Source organism: Carassius gibelio, chromosome B6 (genome assembly GCF_023724105.1).
Source record: "Carassius gibelio isolate Cgi1373 ecotype wild population from Czech Republic chromosome B6, carGib1.2-hapl.c, whole genome shotgun sequence".
In the NCBI taxonomy this organism is placed as follows: domain Eukaryota; kingdom Metazoa; phylum Chordata; class Actinopteri; order Cypriniformes; family Cyprinidae; genus Carassius; species Carassius gibelio.
Genome location: NC_068401.1, coordinates 11,831,850 through 11,850,666, shown reverse-complemented (window position 1 = coordinate 11,850,666; position 18,817 = coordinate 11,831,850). Strand labels below are relative to the sequence as shown.

The 18,817-nt window shown below is 38.9% G+C and overlaps 1 protein-coding gene across 3 annotated transcripts in view; it reads left to right on the top strand.

The window, feature by feature from the left end:
- The window catches only part of LOC127959732 (phosphatidylinositol 3-kinase regulatory subunit gamma), a 146,495-nt gene extending 132,939 nt beyond the window's left edge, over positions 1-13,556 (top strand). For all 3 annotated transcript variants that reach the window (XM_052559079.1, XM_052559080.1, XM_052559081.1), the window contains 9 exons: positions 3,360-3,471; positions 5,493-5,591; positions 5,673-5,853; positions 6,398-6,523; positions 6,699-6,841; positions 6,924-7,100; positions 7,199-7,273; positions 7,358-7,528; positions 8,599-13,556. In XM_052559079.1, the coding sequence (XP_052415039.1) occupies positions 3,360-3,471; positions 5,493-5,591; positions 5,673-5,853; positions 6,398-6,523; positions 6,699-6,841; positions 6,924-7,100; positions 7,199-7,273; positions 7,358-7,528; positions 8,599-8,800 (1,286 nt within the window). In that variant the 3' untranslated portion in view covers positions 8,801-13,556. The remainder of the gene's footprint in view (positions 1-3,359; positions 3,472-5,492; positions 5,592-5,672; positions 5,854-6,397; positions 6,524-6,698; positions 6,842-6,923; positions 7,101-7,198; positions 7,274-7,357; positions 7,529-8,598) is intronic.
- The last annotated feature ends 5,261 nt before the right edge of the window (positions 13,557-18,817 follow it).

Sequence of the window (18,817 nt, the reverse complement as noted above, 5' to 3'; positions counted from 1 at the left end):
ATGCTTTTTCTCATGCTAATGCACCCCTTAATTTGTAAATACAAACCCTAAATTAAACTATTTTGTGTGTGTGAGGCCAGTCTATGTTTGTACTGTTGCTTTATCTGCTCCATCACCTGTAGAACCAGAAGTTTGTTCTTGTCTTGTCTTTTTGTTACTGTGCACAAGAGCACGGCAGAACAATGACCTCTGGAGATGATGTTCTGAGCTGCATGTTGTCATTTAAATTTGTTTCCTAAACAATGGACTGCTTGGTCGCCGATCGCCATAGGCTTTACCTATAGATGTATAGGTTTCTTTGTTCAGACTTGCGCAGCTCTGCAGCGCTGCACTGCCACTCACTCCTTCTCATTCTTTCCATACTACATCCTTGTCACTTTCTTTTTCTCACATTTCCCTTTTAATCGTTCATTAAAAGTTTATTTAGAAAATATAATAATATTTTGAAATATCTTAAAATTATATCTTACAATTTATAAAAAATAAATAAAAAATTTACCCTAATTTATTCATTTTGCTTTCATTGTGAAGCATACTGGGCTAGTTTACTGTTGTAGAAATGTAAACAAAATCTTTTCACTTTTGTTATTTAAATTGACCCCCTTTGTTTGTTCAGTTTTGCCATAAATCATGATCGTAATTAGTTTGAATCAGTGAATGGTAGCTTTAAAAATGACTGCGTTCTGCGACTCTGTGTGGACTTTCCATTGTGTGCCCCCCAGCTGCGAAATCTCTGACACTAACACAGATGGGGTGACTGCTGTAATGAGATCACCTAGTCACATCTCTGCCTCTTTCTTGCCCTGTTTCCTTCCGTTTTCCATGTTCTTTTTTTATGCTCACACCCCATCACCGCTCACAAAGATAACCAAGTGTGTGTGTAGGACTAGGTGGTCACACACTTACAGAAAGAGCTGACAGTGGAAAACTGGTAGGCAGGAATTTGAGGTTTCAGCTGGGCTTGTGCACCTGCCTTTTGGCTGCCGTAAAGAGCGAGTGAGAAAAAGGGGGGTCATTTCCCTTTCTGGTGGAAGCCTGCTACTGTAGCTCTGAAAGGGGCTTTGTGACTAAATTAAATATTAGGCTGGAATATATGCTACTATGCTGCTCAAACAGTCCCCTACCACGTAGGGAACACTCCCCCAAACGTTTGTGACAACAGGAAAGTGCACAGGGACGCTATATTTAAGTAAATCCTTTGAAGAAATGTTCATTTTCCATTCAAGGCATTTGGCTGATCTCCTCTCAGAACAACTGAATTGTAAGTAATAGTGTGTGTGTGCACCTGCAGGAGCAGAGTTTGGGTGGGTATGTGTCCGTTAGCCTGGCTTTGCTTTGACTGGTTGAGGCCGCTCACCCCACCAGACTAAGGGGTTTCCTGTGGGCCAGTGGAGGGAGGATTTGTTACCGTGCCTGGGTCTCCGACTACACACATGCACTCTCACTCCAAAAACCACCACTGCTTTTAATTAATGACACCATCAAAGAAAGCCATTCACACACTCCTCTTCCCGCACACCGAAACTTTGAAGAATCATAAAGATCTTCAATCCACAAATGTTTGCAATGTCAGGAAGTAATAAAACTTCAGTGAAAACTAGACATAAAAAGTACTGAAGTGGCAACACAAGAAAGTATCTTTCTCTCTTCAGAGAGTCTTCATCCCCTCTCTGATCTTTAATGATTTTATTATTATTTCTTATTAAAGGAGCAAGTTGTGTGCGGAGCAGTGTGCTATTCTTTGGCTGTAGTGTGCATTGCATGTCCCTCTGGGCTTTTATTTCTGTGACTCACCTCCGGTGTAATGAACTTTAGTCTTGCCTCTCTTCATTCGCATACCAGATAGAAGTTTCCTTGGCTAGAAGGGCCCCTGGGAGTTTCTAGAATCAGCTTGGGCTTTTATGACATCCGTATGTTCACTTGCTCCATGCCCTTCTCCATTTCTTAATGCAGTAGACCACTCCCCCTCCCCTGTCCTGTCATAGATATACACCCGCTCTCACGCAGCCTTGTCTCTGCCAGGCTAAGGACAGGTGGGTGAAATGTAACTTTTTTTTTTTTTTTTTTTAATAATGATGTGATATTTGAATTGATTATGACAATAATCTGCATGAGCCCCGTCCTCCCTAAACAAGATAGTACTGCTTGGAGCATGTCTTTGGTTTCACTTAAAAGCTTTCGGAATAAACCTATTGATTTGTGAACGGAGTGGTCCATTGCTGTTTCAAGGCCCCTGTTGCCTTGTTTCATCTATGTCGAGGGGAGGTTAGTTTGGCTTGGCATTTGGTGCAAGGCTTGAACACTATGTCTCTGTACATTTCAGACAGAGTTGCAGCCTAGTATTTGCCAACTGCAGTCTGGTCTTGAAGGTTTCCCTGAAGCACTTAAACACAAAAACACGTGTACACCTTGTTTAGAGCAGCTGCCGTTGCATCCCTAGATTCATCTAGTCTTGTTGGAAATTGTGTAATTCTAGATTCAAGTTTAGTTTTGGCTCCAAGGTTGAAAAATTCACATCAGGAGATTAGACATGAGAATGCATGCTGTGAAGATATAACACGCAGCACATACTCTCTCAGCGAGCACTGCGTGGCTGAGCAGCACGTTCTGGTGACCCCTGACCTACAAGATAGCAAGAGCATCATCAGCGTTAGCTTTCCAGCGTGCTTTTGCGGCAGCTGTTGTTTGCCCTTTGCTGCCAACAAAGGAAGCATATCTCTCAAAGGAAAGGAACCTGTTCAATACATATTCAGCAAGTAGGAGAAAAGCAAGACTGGCAGAGAACGTCATTTGTTTTTTGTTTACACTTTCGCTTGGACCGAACAGGAATATGTTGTTGTTGCATTTTCCGTGAAAACTGATCTTTTTGCATTTTCAGTGGAAATCATTTTTGCAATTTCCAAAGCAAGCTCGTCTAACTACAGATGATGTGAAAGGAGAGTACTGAAAGGCCATCTATGGGAAAATGAAGGGCTAAAGGTCAATAGTTAATTCTGGGCAGAAACCTTACTAGTCTTTGGCTGTCAGTACTAAAAGTACTCACAAACTTTTAAAAGACAAAAAACACTATCCCAATGCAATGCAGTTTGTTTTTGTTTGTTTTTTTGTTTTTTTTACTATATCGTATTCCTACAATTTTTGAATTTTTGCAAGTTGAAATTTGAATTCTCTCAGCAACTTAACGTTAGTCATGAAGATTAACAACACAGCCATTTGTTAACGTGACGTCCGCTTAGTTTATTCTTTAAAAAGATTAGGTTTTCATCCGTAAGGTTGCAACACCGACTTCATATTTCTAGGATTGCTCATGAGGTTAGAAGACTTTCCACTAAAATAAATCTTTCTCATTTCTTCTGCAGCTCTTCCTCCCAAGCCAACAAAACCCATGACACCAGTAAATGGCAACGGTGTGAAAGAAGCCGCCAGCGGCTCATTGCAAGAAGCAGAATGGTACTGGGGAGACATATCAAGGTAAGAGTCACTTGACGCTAGACTGACTTCATTTCTCACTTGATTGGATTTCTGTCTGTTCTGCTCTGAAAATCTTTCCTCATGCCAGTTAGCTCATAAGTGTGTCTGCCCTCATCACGTGGTGGACACGTACGGCAGTGTGCAAGTCAGGTGATAGTTGGCCAGTACAGTCATAAGACTGCATTTGGATCAGATGAAAAGTTCTCAGGGTTGTTACTTGACTGTTGGGAGATGTCTAATCTTCCCATCCCTCCACCTGATGGCTTCCAAGTTGGTAGCCTGTGGTGGAGTCAGCTCTGGAGTGTCATATTGCTCTTTCAGCTGCTCTGCAAACTTTTTTTCTTTCTTTCTTTATGTGAGCTGGTGAACTTATTTTGATCCTCTCCTCTTCTTTTGGCTCACTTATCCTGAAGGCATGTATGCTTTGCTGCAGCTGTACAAAAGCAAAGGGGGGGGGCACACAGGAAGAGCTGAAAAGAGAAAAACGGAGTGGTTTAGTTGCCATTACTTTAGGGGAAGGATAGAAGAGCCCAAATCTCCAAAATGTCAAGCTGTCTGGCCAGTTTCCAACACAACCCATAAAACTCTCAGGTTTCGGCAGATTAGTCTGCTGCTTAGTGACCAGCTTTAGACTCGTTTGATGTCGGGTGAGTAGAAACTCTGCAGAGATGCTCAGAGGCTCACCGATCTCTGAAGCCCTGCTATCCTTTAACTCGCATAGCCCCTTTCCAGATAAACAAGATCTGCTTTTTAACTTCAAACCTATGCTCGGTGCTTACTAGTTTCTAAATCAGAAAGTAACTTAACTCTAGACATCAAATAAAGAGGAACTCCAAAGCACAGTGATGCTGACTGTTACATTTTCAATATGGACTGCCATTGTAGTCTCAGTCAAGAATGTTAAAAATCCTATTATGATGTTAATACTATGCAGTCACACTAGTACTTAAAGCAGTGGTAGTGCATTGAGTGATTTAACTTATGAGAGATCGGATTGAAATTTTAGTTGAGTATGTAGTAATGGTTCTCAGCCATGTTAATCATCAGCATGCCTTTTGTGGATTTCTGATTTTTGTGTAGGCTTGAGCTTATTATGGTTGAGTGATAATTAAGGCTGCGCAACATGCAATACTTTTGTTCAATTTGTTCAAATATCTGGATGTTTGTGCATGCAAAACCAGATTTTCCACTTCACACTGACATTACTACTGCGTGCTCATGTGCATGACATCATCTGTACACAGTTGCTAACCTTGTCTTTTCTCTGCTCTTTGCATCTTCGTACATCATATATATATTTTTATTTTTTTTCAATTACATCACATTACAACTAGCATACATGCTTGTAATTTCATTTCTCAATTGCTTCTCTAATTCAAACGTTACTAAAATAGGACACCTCACCACATTGCAGGATGTAAGAGTCCTCCTCCCCCAGAAAGGTGGGAGCATTGCTTAGTCAAAGGCTCCTTACCTCAGCAGGCCAAAGTAGGCTAAATATACCCCCTCCTGAGAGCCAGGGCCGGGGTCAGCTGAGCTGCAGCATGACTAGTCTGTTGGCTGTCAGGAGAACGGGAGGAGGCCTGGAAGTCCAGGGGTGTGATATTTCTCCCAGACAGACTAAAATAGAGAAGGGGGCAAAAAAGCAGGAAAGTCTTTGAAGCCTGACAGCTCCTCCGCTGGTCGTCTGGAGGCACTTTTAAAGAGACAGCCTGTCTGATTTTAAGACAAGAGCTGGAGGCATCGGCATACATGTTGGTGTGCAGGACGGGGTCAACAGTTAAACCATTCAAAGATGTCTCACTCTCTCCCAGACGGCTGTAGCAGACAGTATGGTCACAGACCAGTGCCTTTGCCCTCTGCCAGACCAAATGTATTTATACAGACAGGCAAAGACAAGTGTGTCAGCCCTTTCTGTTGAGTATAAGACTGAGGCCATGGAAAACTTATTTTAGCTGTAATAATTAATTATTAAGTGCAAGATTTGATGTGAGGAGTATGTGTCTTTTTTTTCTGTGCAGGGAAGAGGTGAACGACAAACTGAGAGACATGCCCGATGGTACTTTCCTGGTGCGGGACGCCTCGACCAAGATGCAGGGAGATTACACACTAACGCTAAGGTAACTAATGTTTTGGAAAGCTTCTGCTTACATTCAGCTTACATTGGTCCGTGGTCCCAACACAATCTTTTTTCCCTACAGGAAAGGTGGAAACAATAAGCTAATAAAGATCTACCACCGGGATGGGAAGTACGGTTTCTCAGACCCGCTCACGTTCAACTCAGTGGTGGAGCTCATCAGTCACTACAGGCACGAGTCACTGGCTCAGTACAACACCAAACTGGATGTAAAGCTCATGTATCCCGTCTCCCGCTACCAGCAGGTAAATGGGTTTAGATTGAGGGTGTGTGTGGGGGGGTATCACATTTACAGCCATCCCTTCCTTTCCTTTTACCTCCGTGTCCTCCCACAGTCCGGCCCTAAAGAGCATGTTTGCTGAGTGAATTGTGCAGCTTGTTGTGAGTGATACTGCAGAGGCAGCAGGATGCTTTTGGCATGAAATATTACTTTGTTTATTGCCACAGCAGTGCACCTCCTAAATAATTGCACACATCCACAATGTCGAAAGGCTATCCAGGCATTTATTCGTTTCCCTCTCCTCCTCCTCCTTCGCCCTCCCGGTATCTTCCTCAGACACACAGGTGCTCATTATTTAGGGGGTTCCACAAATGTAAGCCCTCGAGAGGCACTTACAGATTCCAAGATTTTTATTAATGATTCCTGGTAGAAGATTCCTGAAAAATGGCTCTCACTTTGTAAGCAAAACCTACAGTATGTTGCTGCGAGCGGTCCTTTTTTTCCCCATCGCACTTTTCCTTGCTCAGCAATTCATATCAATAACAATGCATTTACTCTCGCTCTCTCAGGATCAGCTGGTGAAAGAGGACAACATTGATGCAGTGGGGAGGAAACTCCAGGAATATCACAATCAATATCAGGAGAAGAGTAAAGAATATGACAGACTCTACGAGGAGCACACAAAAACCTCACAGGTAAGCCTCTTAGAACCTCGCCATTGGATCGATAGACAACCGACCCATTAACTCCAGTGCTAAATGCCACATGCACAAACAATTTATTTCATTAGAGAAGCTCATTGACCAATTAACCAAGTCTATTAAGAGGCACAGCATCACATCCATTGATTTATCTTTCCTTTGATTGCAGGAGATCCAGATGAAACGTACTGCAATAGAGGCCTTCAATGAGACCATTAAAATCTTTGAAGAACAGTGTCACACGCAGGAACGCTACAGTAAAGAATACATTGAGAGATTCCGCAGAGAGGGCAATGACAAAGAGATTGAAAGGTGCGCAAAGTCCTCAATTAAGAGCGCTTCGGTATGCAACCTTGAGCTGTGGGTTTACAAATCGTTCTGGTTTCTTTCTCAGGATCATGATGAACTACGAGAAGCTCAAATCCCGTCTTGGCGAGATTCACGACAGTAAGACCCGGCTTGAACAGGACCTGAAAACACAGGCTCTGGACAACAGGGAAACGGACAAGAAAATGAACAGCTTAAAGCCAGATCTCATCCAGCTCAGAAAGATTCGAGATCAGTACCTTGTGTAAGGAGAACATTTCCTTTGCACCTCATTTCATTTATCTTCTTTATTGACAGTATTTCCTCCATTTATAAACACTCCACTGCTTCTTTTTCATGCAGCTGGCTCAATCATAAAGGTGTTCGACAGAAACGAATAAACGATTGGCTGGGAATCAAAAACGAAAACACGGATGAGTAAGTCAAATTGTCTTAAATTACTTGAAATTTGAGATCAAATGACTGGCTCCATCGCAGCATCTAATACATCTCCTCTCACAGCGCCTACTTCGTCAGTGAGGAGGATGAGAACCTGCCACACTACGATGAGAAGAGCTGGTTTGTGGGGGACCTAAACCGAACGCAGGCAGAGGACTTGCTACTTGGCAAACCCGATGGGGCCTTCCTCATCCGCGAGAGCAGCAAGAAGGGCTGTTACGCCTGCTCTGTTGTGTGAGTATCTTAAGAAGTTGTAGACATAGTGAGGTTATAGCTATGCCAATGAAATGGGAGGATAAGGTTTCTTACAAATGGTTTTCTTAGACCACTGTATACCTCCGTGGCCTATAGAGTTTTAATATATATTTTTAATTAATACAGTTCAATTAAAGTTTATTTGTATAGCGCTTTGCACGATACAAATCATTGCAAAGCAGCTTTACAGGAAATGTGAGTTTCTATTTTAAAGTTTCTACATTTTACACATTAGTAGTAGCTCATGAGTGGTGACTGTCAAGTTGATGTCCTTATGGCAAGAATGTACAGTAAAATACATGCAGTTATTGACCTAATCAGACAGATGGTGAACACGATTTACTGCAATGATTACCGTAATTATCGGACTATAAGTCGCACCTGAGTATAAGCCGCATCAGTCCAAAAATACGTCATGATGAGGAAAAAAACATATATAAGTCGCACTGGACTATAAGTCGCATTTTAGAACCAAGAACCGAGAGGAAACATTACCGTCTACAGCCGCCAGAGGGCGCTCTATGTCTTCAGACTACAGGAGCACTGAGCAGCATAGCGCCCTCTCGCGGCTGGAGATGGTAATGTTTTCTCTTGGTTCACATCAAATTAATTTTGAAAAATAAGTCGCACCTGACTGTAAGTCGCAGGACCAGCCAAACTATGAAAAAAAGAGCTACTAATAGTCCGGAAAATATGGTATATGTTGCATTTTTTTCAAGTCAGTTTTGTCGCGTTACAGTAGATACAGCATGTAGTTTTAAAAGAATATTACATCATCATTAACGAAAGTATATGAAATGATAAACTTCTGTTTTGATATAAAATAGGCATGTATAAAATTAGATGTATTTTTCATTGACATTTCAAAATTAAGACACTCTAGCTTTTCCCAGCTACAAGAAACAAATCAATGTATTGATCCTCTTTGATTATTATCACCTCTAGAGCGATTAACTTTGGTTGTCATTGAGCAAACGGATTGCCTTTATCTTTGTCTGAGGTCAGATTCTGGTTGATAATGTGATCTGTTGTGTCGTTTCTGTCTGTAGTGTGGACGGCGAGGTGAAGCACTGCGTCATCTACAGCACACCCCGCGGCTACGGTTTCGCTGAGCCATACAACTTGTACAGCACTCTGAAAGACTTGGTCCTGCACTACCACCAGACCTCACTGGTCCAGCACAACGACTCGCTCAACGTGCGGCTGGCGTACCCAGTGTATGCACAGATGCCCTCAGGCCCTCGGAGATGAAGTCTCGCCCCCCAACATTAAAAAAAACTCTACACTTACGGGAGGGAGGAACAGTTTCTGAACAAAAAAAAAACATAACAACAAAAAAAAAAAACACTTGCTGCAACACACGTCAGCCACCTTGGAGTTATATATTTTTACAAGAACAATTTGGAGGGCATTCTTTCTAAAGACTGCTTGATTTGCACAAGGAAGTTTTAAATGTTTGTGAATGTGAAAAAAGCAGAAGGAAGCAGAGGAGCCGAGTTTCAGGTGACCCGCGCTGCTACCTAAACTCAAGCTGGGACTTTTTACATGCTCCATTTTAGCATTTAGCTTAAGCTTCTTTATTTTTTCCTGCCTCCGTTTTCTCGCATCTTTTTATTTCTCATTCAGCAGGTTTTTTTTTCTTTTGTGTGTGTTTGTATTGTCTTTGCAAAATTCTTAACTATATGTAAGGCAGGAAAATATTTAGTTTGTTTAAAGTCTCCATCTCTCGAAGTGTTTAAAAAAGGCAAAAACTGTAGCAAACAGACGACTGACACTTTCCAGAGTGTTCTCACAGTGACTGCTGCTGAACGAGGGGCTGTGAGATGGTTTGGGAGGGCACAAGTGAAAATGTGTTGTAGTCTTAAAAACAAAAGCTTGTTCTAACTAACATTAGAGGTGTTTTTTTTTTTTTTTCTTGTTTTCTGTTTGGCTGGATCAAAAGTTTTTTTTTATTATTATTATTATCCTTTTCTAAGCAGTTAAGATCGCTACAGCTCAGTGCAGAGACCAAAGTTGGCAAGGGAAGGACCGTTTTTATTTTTTATTACTTGTGATAAAATTGGCTTGTATTAATTGAGCGAAATTGTACTTGATACACTTAGTTCACAAACTACTTCAAATAGTTTGGATCTGTGTTTTGTCACCAGAAGCTCCACTTTTTTTAAGAACCAAAATCGCATGCACAGACACAGCGGACATAAAGCACTTATATAGAAATGACAACTGACCGCTGCACCAAAATTGAAAAGAAGACTAAAACAGTTTCTTGTGGCTTTTAACTGATGTGGCATCTTAATGTTTAATTGGATTGTATACCTGTCAAACATGTTCAAAATATGTTCTTCAGGAAGCGGGAGCAGTGTTCGAGCAGATGTGCTTTAGTACGTACTGTAACTTGGAAAAAAAAGTGCAATCCAGCTTTTGATGGTCGAGTAGTGGTCTGTCAGAGAGAGAAACAAACTGCTCGCAGTGGCATCAAAAAGCGATAATCACTTGAACCTTTTGCAGAATTTCCTTTAAAAAACAAAAAAAAGCCCCTTTATTGCCTAGTGCTTCTCTCTTTAGCAGGTTGACTCATTCTGTATCAGAAAATAAATAATACACTTTTCATTGTTTGGCTGCCTGTTGGTTTTAATGTCACACAATAAAACCTTTATGAAAATATTCAAAGCTATATGCACAATATTCATTGTTGGAATGTCAGTTAGATCACTTCCTGTTTTTGTTGGGCTTCTGGCATGCAGGTGTCCAGTTTAGTGTTGAAGATCACATTGTTTTTTTGGTTTTCTCCCACAGTTTCCCCTTTTTACAATTTAGCTGTAAACCACTGCAACTCCCCATCTCACTCCTGCACAGCATGCTGTATTAGAAAAAGCAGCAGATAGTGAAAATGTAATGGCATTATTTGTCAAAACACTCAAATGGCAATTTCTAACTATATTATGTTTTGGCAAATTCAAACAACTGTGCTGTTTTGTACGATCTGGTTACACCCCATTTAGGTCTGGGTGGAAGTTTTCATATGAAACAAAACAATTGCCAAATCATAAAATAGTTGTCTTTTTCATAAGGTTGTGTTAATTGTTTCTAAAGTGATCTGCATGATTTGAAATTGAAAACTTGGAGTTTTTTGGTGGATGGTTGGTGGGTTAGTTTGGAAACCGACAGAGCAGCTGTTGAGATGAACTTATAACCTGGAGTCCTAATGAAAACCACATGCAGACAGGGAAACTGATGGAGGTTATTCCCCATCCGCTGTTCTTTTCAGTTGCTCTTCTATTTGCTATTGGTGGGTTTGATTGGGTGTTTCTGGCAGAAGTCTGCATTCTTGTCTTGTCTGCTCTAGCATGGCTGTGGCACGAGCAGAACATGCTAGCCTCAGCAGATCACCTGCTTGATTTTAGTTCTGTGCATGCGACCATTCACAAATACGTCTTTGCAACCTTTGTGTTGCCACTTTTTTTTTTTTCTGTGGAAAGCTTTTGGTTACGGTGTTCTATATCATAGGTCCAGTTTTATTTTCATTTTATTCTATCCTCCAAATGTTTTTGAGTTTCAGATTTTTTTTTTTTTTTTTTTAGTTTTTTTTTAAAGCTGGGCCCAAGAGGGGCCCTTTGTCTATTACTTGAACTCTTGTATCACTCACCATTGAATGTCTTTAATAATACATAGATACATTTATTAAAACACAGGAAATCCCTTTTATGGCATGAGTGGATTGAGTATAAAACGTGTCTGAACATGTTTACTCTTCAGCCTGGAACTCAACTTGTGTGTTTTGTTGAAAGTAAAGGGGCTTATTTATGTTCACAGAACTGATTATTGGAGTCCAGTATAGCACACATCATATTTAAATAATCGTTTGGAAAAAAAATGTTTGAATCACTTTTTTTACTACATTTATGAGCGTTTGCCCAGGCGTTGAGACCAAAGATTTAAGTTTGGTTTGTTTCATTTTATTTTCTTGGTAAGTTTTAGTTTTAAAGATATGCATAATTTTCTTCCCTTGTATTTCAATTGCCTTGCTTTCATGCAAACTTAATTTTGTGTCTTAGTTTTTGGGTTGCTATCGCTAGCCCCTCACTTGTCTGCCAAAATAACAATGTCTTTACTTCTGTCCGTATATTTAAGGGTTCACTGTGGATTGGCTGGGGGTCCATTTTTTGCCATTTTAAAAAAAAAAAAACTGATAAAAATTTGTTTACCGAAATGAAATGTAATTTTGTTAAGCCTCAGACTGAACAGTCTGGCCTAAAGATGATTCATTTTTTGCACTCATTTATTTGTAAAAGATAAATGCTTTTTTGTGTGTGTGTGTGTGTGCGTGCCATCACAGTTATTCCTTGTCATTAATTTGTCCGTTAGGTCACTAAACCACCTCTAAAGTTACCAAAAACAAGTGTTTCTATGCCTCTTTTCTTTACAGAATAGGCTTGCGTTCACTCCAGCTGGAGTGATTGTTGCCTTTTCTTTCTGTTTTTTAAAATTCATTAAAGAAACGGACAACCCTATAACACACAGAAATATATGGTTTGTTTAGGAAAAAAAAGTGATTGTCATTCTCTGCAGGGCAGAAAGCAGCGGGGTTTGTTGGTTTTCTTTGTTCCTATTCTCAAGAAAGCATGAAATAATCTTTTTTTGTTGTTGTTTGTTTTTTTTTGTTGAAGTTTTCAGGGACATGAAAAGCATTGCATTGGGAATTCGTATGAGAGACATTTATTTGTGTTTTTTTTTTTTTTTTTGTATTGAAGTGGGAATGGGGGAAGAGCACACATTATAATAAGCCGACAGAATCGACAGTGCATTGCTTCAAAAGCTCAGAAGGTTTGGACATGTACCAAAACAACCTTTCTTGACTCATAACCGCTTGAGTTTTCAGTTAGACTCTGTACAAAGCAGGTCTGGCTAATGTTATTTCCGGACTGTTACCTAGCACTGGCTATTGCCCCCTTGTGCAGTTCTGCAAAGTTTTATTTGCAGTCAGGTTTGAATATGTTGTGATTCTCATTGGGAGTCTTTTGTGTTCTTACCACAGCTGTCCCACCATAATATCCAGCACATTTCTTATATATATAGAAAAAAAATAAAATAAAAAAATAAAAGGTTTTCAAAAAAAAAAAAAAAAAACTATCGCTCTCCTTCCCACTTTGACATACGTAAAACCCAGCATGCTTCTTTGGTACTCTTGACTGTTGTTTTGTGTAATAAAAAATAAACAAACCAAAAAAAAGTAAAACTTACAAAAAAAAAAAAGATGTGGAAGAAAAACTGTTAATTGTCTGTTTATGGTGTAGTCAAATATAAATTTTAATATCGCTTATGAAAAAAAGTCTGCTTTTTCAGCTGAAATTAGTTGGAGCCCTTTGTTGCAGTGACTTAAAGCAAAATGATGTTCACAAAAACTGAGACAGAGGAGCTGAAGCAATAGACAACAGCGTGTTCGATACCGTTTGCACAACCGACTCAGTAACGTATAAATGCATCTTAAACTTATGTGTTTTCTTCATACTCGGATCATCTTATTGACTGAATACTCACTTTTATTCTGCATAAATCAAAATATTTCCTTAACACCAGCAATTTTCATCTCTGGACTTTTATAGACTCAGCTTGAGCAATAAGCCACGGGTTCTCGATGTCCAAAAAACATACATACTGCAATGAAAAGAAACATGTTGCACCGGCTCCAGTCCATTTATGCTTCTATTAACAAGTGTTTCATGTCTTATTAGACAAGTTATGGCACAAAGGACTTGAGATACTTCGCTCTGCATGTAGAGAACGAGATGTCAGAAATCCTCTCTCTCAGTATTTGAGTATCAGTTGCTTCTGACTTATCGCTATTCTTCAGTTACGATTTCCACCACAAAACATTTTCTTGTATCTGTTACAATAGTTTGTATTGGTTGTAGACTCTCCATTTGTTATGAGGTGAACTCATGTATATAATCAATGGAACTCCACAATATTCAGTTCTCTTGCAGAATAAAGAAAATATTTTGTTCAAGTCTCTATCTTTGCGTATTTTTCCTCTTTGTGGATTTGTGGATTATTGGTTCTAGCCTAGGAAGTGGGTCACATTTGCTTTATAAATTCTAGTTTACTGATTTTTTTTAACATTAGGAAAAAACTGAATATTTTAGCTATAGTAAATGTTAAGTTTTCCCTAGTTAACTACAAATACTGTACATTTGCATAGTTATGTACTTAACAAAAATACCCTGAAATCTTACTTTTAGCATACTAAACTTAAAGTCTGCTAAACTGGAACAACCAATTTTCTACTTAATTCACTTTAATTGCGCAAAAGTAGTGCTGAAGATTAATTAAAGATATACTGAAGTAGATTTGATTGTGCTAAAGTGGAAATATCGCAAGTATACTTTGGGTACACATTAAATATCTTGAATTTTAAGATCAATATTATTCAAAAATCATACAATCCTTATTAATAGTGACATCAAAACACATTTTAGGCTTAATATTAAGAAATGTGCATTGTGCACAAGAAGCACTCCCAAAAAAGTTTAATTAAAATTTTAATATATTGATATTTTAAAGTCTCAAGCAATATGTATGTACATTTGTAAAAAAAAAAAAAAAAAAACTAGATTGGCAGTTTATGGTGCTGACTAACCATAACATTTTTGTTTCTGGTGTCATTACCTAATAATGAAAACTATTTCAAATTAGGAAAATATTCTAAATGTCCAATACAATTTCTTAACATTTTGGGTGTTGGCAGAAATAGAAAATTCCTAACATAACGACACCGCTATGACTATAAAAAGCACTATAACACTCACCAGAGCCTGTGTGACCTTGTCAAGCACCGTTTGTTTTGGTAGAGAAAGTCTGATATTATTCCTGGACCAGATCATTTGGCCTTCATGCATGTCCAGACTGTTCCGACCTGCTCATGACTCTGGATCAAGGGCTAAGCTTTGGCTAAGTCCTCTGAGCCAAGTCTTTATCAGTGAGCACTGTGATACACTTTGTTCTAACTGCTTAGACATGTATTACATTAAACACAGCTGTAATTAATGATAAACAAAAATATCAAATTCAAGGCATTCGTCCAGCTGCATGGATGATCTTCACTATGTGATCCGATATTATCTGCAAATTTGTTCAGAAGCTACTTGAAATACTATGAAAACAAAGGGCTTCACTGGATTTTCAGGTTCTCAGCATATTGCAAAGCCTCAACATTTACATGTAGTACATTTAACAGATGCTCTCATTTAAAAAATGTAGTGTCCTACAAAATATACAGTTATATTTTTAGTAAGCTGCTAGAATGGACAGTGTGCAACTGTGCATAATGCATACAGCAGACCCAGAAGTCATTATGAGTGTGTTATCTGGCCCTGGCAGGCTCATTAAACTTGACGTAAATCATCGGAAATGGAGATGAGAGTTGCTGACAGCTCATATTCGTTAATCTATAAAGGCCAAGGGGCAGCTGATCTTTACGTCCTTTATCAACTGCTTTCGTCCGGTGGGAGCGTGGGGTCATTGGGAGGGATGGAGTTGGAGACCCCTGTGTCACCTTGCTAGAACTTTACAAAACACAATAATAGTAAAATCAATAGCATTTTCATAGAGTTGATAGTTTCAGTTATTAAAAGGTGAAGTTTCCCTCAGACATCACCTCAGATATTAATCTGTGACTTGATTGTTTTGCTGAACTCACAAAGTTTATTTTTTTCCCAGTGCTACTTCGGTTGTGTAAATTTGATCGCTTTAAAGAAATGATCGCCTTCCAAAAACCGTAACCTCTGAAAACTGCCACCAAGGCATTTTTCCAGTTCTGTCAGAAGCCACTGCAAGACATATTTGAGTCATCCTACCTCCCTACAGACCATTGCTTTGGGCACTTACCTTGCCTTCACGTCTACTTTGGAAGTTCCCAAGACAAAATGTCCTTTGTAGACCATTAGCATCATCTAATTCACATGCGGTTGACTGGCTAAATGGCTGAGGATCCCAGAAAAATCATAGCACTGTCCAAATAAACTGGAGGAATAAGAGCCCATGGTGAGACTTTGTTGATGTGTCAATCAAAATTGCTGTATTTGGCTTTGTTGGCACACCACAGCTCCAAAAATGCAAAAATGTTTATTTCATGTTCTCACCACTGGTGACATTTTGAGCCGTACGGCTCTTCAATAGATAGTCATCATGTCTGATAAAGAGCCTTACGGCTCAAAATGTTACCTGTGGTGAGAACATGAAATAAACACTTCTGCATTTTTAGAGCTGCGGTGTACCAACGCTTCCTTCTTTTGATTGTTTACAATAGTTGAGCGCCCTTATTGAGGTTTTTATGTAATGCCATTACATTACTAGTTACTCCCAAACACTGAACAATGTATATTCAAGGTTCATATTTTATTACAGTCAACAATCATAAGACTCAACATATCATTAAAAATCAGAAACTGCTGTTGTGCAATAAATCTTGACTTCATGCGATTTCCCATTGGGATACTCATATTACTGATTTGTCTGCTAGCACTTCAATTACCAAGGTTTGTCTTTGGTTTGTTGATCAGAGGTAAGCATGCAAACACTTAAAAAGGATGGAGACATCCTTTAACATTTGACAGTGAAAAAATGGGATCAGAATGGTGCAGATAACCAGTTTAGTTATTTTGAAACATCCATATTCTTTATGGAGTGATACACACCATGATCATCCATCAAGCCATCCAAACAGTTTCCTGCTGATTGCGATCAAATAACTCAATTATCTAATTAGTCATTGCATCATCCTTTTACCTAATGGGCACACATTAGATCTCTCTTTCTCCCTGTGGACAACCCATAGGCAACATTCAGTCCTAATAAAAAAATAACTTCACAGTTTTCCATGCCTCGCTCCTTCCATTATTTCATATCCATACAAAGTTTCCTTCATTTCAAATTAAATGTTGACTTTGTTTTGGTGCCCAGCCGAGGCAGATGTGGACTGTACAAAGACAGTGTGTGAAGCTGCTGTGACCGTTCAGCGACTTCCTTTCTCTGACAGGTTATGGGTTTTGGAATTCGCTGCCAATCCTATCATATTTCCCTCTGAGCGCTTCAAATATCTGGCACAGGAGACTGACATGACTGACTGAACTGTATTTCTCCACATCCCTCCTTTGGTTGTGCTGACTATAGTGTGCTGAAAATGCTGCCTATAAAATGCATGGAAAGCAATAGGAATATCAATATTGGAGACTAGCCTAGTCTCACCATAAGTAGCCAGTTAAATAGAATTTAACTGCATTTAGCATTACAGAAGGAATTCTGTTTTCAAAAGAGTGGTTATTGTTAACTAAAACTGAAACTACAAAAAACCCGTTACTAAAATAAAGCTTAGATTAAATAATGATAAATAATAGATTAAAGAGTAATTAATACTATAAAGAAAAAAATTATTTAAAATATTTAGGTACAAATATTTATTTATATGAAAATGTAAAACTGATATCTGTTTCTGCTTATAAAAACGAACAACTAAAAATCACAAAAGCACATTCATTTGATGCACTTAAAAAATAAAAATAAAAGCTGTAAAAGTATAAATAAAAGTATAGAAATAATACTAAAATAACACCTTTTAAAAATGTTTCTTCCAGTAACAAGCCATTAAATCCAACAATTAACGGTGTAGCACAATAAATGTGTAGTTGTTATTTTATATATATATATATATATATGATTAAATGATTACTGTCACTTAAAGCCTGTCTGAGCCTGTTGTATAAATTGACATTAATCATTTTTAATAAAGATTTCACAAATGTTTTCATAGATATCAGTGTTAACACAAAAAGGATATGGTCATCTTTTAACTGAACTTTATTTTAACTGAAATCTAAATTAGCTGACTGATTAGCAGTAGTTTCAAAGTAGCTTCTCTAGTAGGCCTTCTAAACAAAAGGTAATAAACAATGCTAATAAAATAACAAAACAAACAATGGCAAAAAACTTTCTGCGTCACACATTTTCCTCAAACTACCAAGACCGAGATGATAGTTTATATAGTGATACTGTATTTTTGGCATCCTCACAGATGAGCCATTCAGTCTGTTTCCCCTGAATTGAGCTCCGTTGAGAGAGAGCTGCTGACTCTGCAGGCAGGAAGCACAGGTGACATGTGTCAGACTGTTCTGGCAGCCCAAGGCCTCCACTACTCCCAGCTAAGAGAGGAGACGCTGTCTGCCAGATAGCACCTATAGCTCTCATATCTCTCCAACATCATGACAAGGATCTTTCCAGCTCCAGACAGACAACCTTCAGAGAAAGGTCTGTGCTGAACCTTGCTTGACGGGATGCAGACCCCCGTGTGCTGTCAGCTATCATAAACAAGGCCTGAGTTCTGATTAATGTGTGTTCATACAATGAAAACGATTCAACTGCTGATGTGACTGAGGGGAATCAAAGTTTACATGCATTAGCATCTTTAGAATGCTAATAAAATGGCATGTAACTAAATCTGCAATCATGATTCATCATCCCTTTGGGCAAAGGAGCACAAAGTTTCCGTTAGAAGACTTACATAGAGTAGTTCACCCAAAAACATAAATTTTGTCATTTGCTTGCCCTAATGTCATTCCAACTTTTTTTGTGTGTGTGGTAAACAAAAAGAGAATCTTATGAAGAATATCCAGGCTGCCCTTTTCCAAGTCAATGGGAACAGCTTGTATGTAAACTTTTATAACTTTCTAAAATTGTAATTTAGAGTGAGCTATAATTCTGCTTGGAAAGTTTCTGCTGGCGAGTTTTGATCTTGACAGTGATGTTTTTAGAGGAACACATTTCCTTTCATCTACACTTCATCAGGTTCTGGAGTTGGATGTTGTCGAACCATAAATCCACTGAAAAAAAAGACTGATTAAGAAAAACAGAGAAAGAGAGTGTGTAAAGGGGGTGTAGAGAGCGAGTTAAAGGGAAAGGTGGATGTTGGTGTTGGCAGAGGAGCAGCAGTTGTTGGCAGGACTGGAGGAAGGTGGTGGAGGAGCGAGAAGCGAGCCAAGCTTTGCATACATCTCCAATAAAAAGGCACATGTTTGGGCAAGACTGGAGTCTGGGACCGCTGTGGGGTCAGAGGTGAAACTGCAGTTGTAAGATAGTAATGTGCTTATTGTCTCAAACTAATTTTTGCGAAGAAATGAAAATATGCATTAAAAAAGGTTTACTCATAAATTGTACATTAATTTAAAATAAAATGTAACATACATATAGTGCTCTTTGGGGTCTGTTAAAATGTTTCAA